Consider the following 1,497-nt stretch of genomic DNA (forward strand, 5'->3'; position numbering starts at 1 on the left):
GTGTTGTGGCTCTCTGGGTAGCTCTTACCACGTCCTGGCTCTGGGCTGTAGCCTGGGGATGGGGAAGAGTCTCGGGTAAAGGGGAGTAGTAGGGGTGGGACCTTGGGGGAAGAGAAAGGGCAGAGAGGGGGCCTTAGGGTAAAAGGAACCAGGATGGAACAGGTGGCCGTGGCTGTCACTTGTGTTTTTTGTCTACTGTGTGTCCAGTGCTGGAGATGGGGGATGAAATCACTCTTCACTTGACAAACGCCCTGATTATCCTCGCACGAAGATGTTTGCTTTTCACGCTATACACGATTGGATTCATCAGGGGCGGGACCAGCAGGTAGACATAGCCCAGGAGAATCTGAAGCAAGTGAGAAGAGCCATTCCCGAATCTGTGTGTCACAGCCAGGCCGATGTTTGGTGTGTAGAAGAGCAGGACGGCACACAGGTGGGAGACGCAGGTGTTCAGGGCCCTGAGGCACTCCATGTGGGATGCGATGCTCAGCACTGTTTTGAGGATCATCATGTAAGAGAGGAAGATGAGCAAAGAGTCCAATCCAAACGTGAAGAGAGTAGTAAACAAGCCATAGATGTAGTTGACTGTGATATCCGAACAAGCCAACTTCATGACATCCTGGTGCAGGCAGTAGGAATGCGAGAGGACGTTGGCTCGACAGTATCGGAACCGTTTCAGGAGAATGGGGAATGGTAATGCTACAGCCACCCCTCTTAGCACAAACACCAACCCCATCTTGGCTATTCTTGGTGGAGTTAAGATGGAAGCATATCTCAGTGGGTTACAGATTGCGATGAAACGGTCAAAGGCCATCAGTAACAGCATGGAGGATTCAATTTTTGCAAGTGAGTGGATGAAGAACAGCTGAGCAAAACAAGCATTGAAGCTGATCTCCCTAGAGTTAAACAAGAATATGCCCAGTATCGTCGGTATGGTGGCTATCAATAAGCCAAAATCTGTGACAGCCAACATGGAAAGGAAAATGTACATGGGCTCATGAAGGTTTGGATCTGTTTTTATAATGAACAGAATGACTGAATTTCCTACTATTGAGATAACATATATAAAGCAGAAAGGAATAGAGATCCAGAGATGGAGGTATTCCTGTCCAGCTATGCCAGTGAGAAAGAACACAACAGACTTGAATTTGGTGTCATTGACAGCTGACATAATGTCGTGGGTAGGTCCAAGGAGTTTTGAGCTTTCCTTCCTGAAAGAAAAAAGAACAGGAGACTTGACAATATTTAATGAGACTTCATTCTGCTCTCAATGTAAGTCTGGAGACTCTTAGGAGCTCAAGGAAGATCAGCAAAAACGTAGTCTTGGATTTACATCACTGATAGGAAGATAGGCACTGCAAAACTGGATCAGACCTGAAGTCCATCTAGCTTAGGATCCAGTAGCCAGTTCCAGATGCTTCAGAGGAAGGTGGAAGAAACCTTGCAATAGGCAGCTAGGAGATAACCTGCTCCTAGGGAAAGTTTCCCTCTGAATCC

At 47.2% G+C, this 1,497-nt stretch overlaps 1 protein-coding gene across 1 annotated transcript; it reads right to left on the reverse strand.

The window, feature by feature from the left end:
* Window positions 1–235: 235 nt before the first annotated feature.
* Window positions 236–1,171, reverse strand: LOC140896612 (olfactory receptor 51G2-like). Its single transcript, XM_073308546.2, has one exon. The coding sequence runs from the start codon at window positions 1,169–1,171 to the stop codon at window positions 236–238; it is 936 nt and encodes a 311-aa protein (XP_073164647.2).
* Between the last annotated feature and the right edge of the window lie 326 nt (window positions 1,172–1,497).

This window comes from Lepidochelys kempii, chromosome 1, assembly GCF_965140285.1.
Source record: "Lepidochelys kempii isolate rLepKem1 chromosome 1, rLepKem1.hap1, whole genome shotgun sequence".
In the NCBI taxonomy this organism is placed as follows: domain Eukaryota; kingdom Metazoa; phylum Chordata; order Testudines; family Cheloniidae; genus Lepidochelys; species Lepidochelys kempii.

Coding starts and splice junctions, on each gene's coding strand:
- LOC140896612 (XM_073308546.2), bottom strand. CDS start 1,171: ATGTCAGCTGTCAATGACACCAAATTCAAGTCTGTTGTGTTCTTTCTC.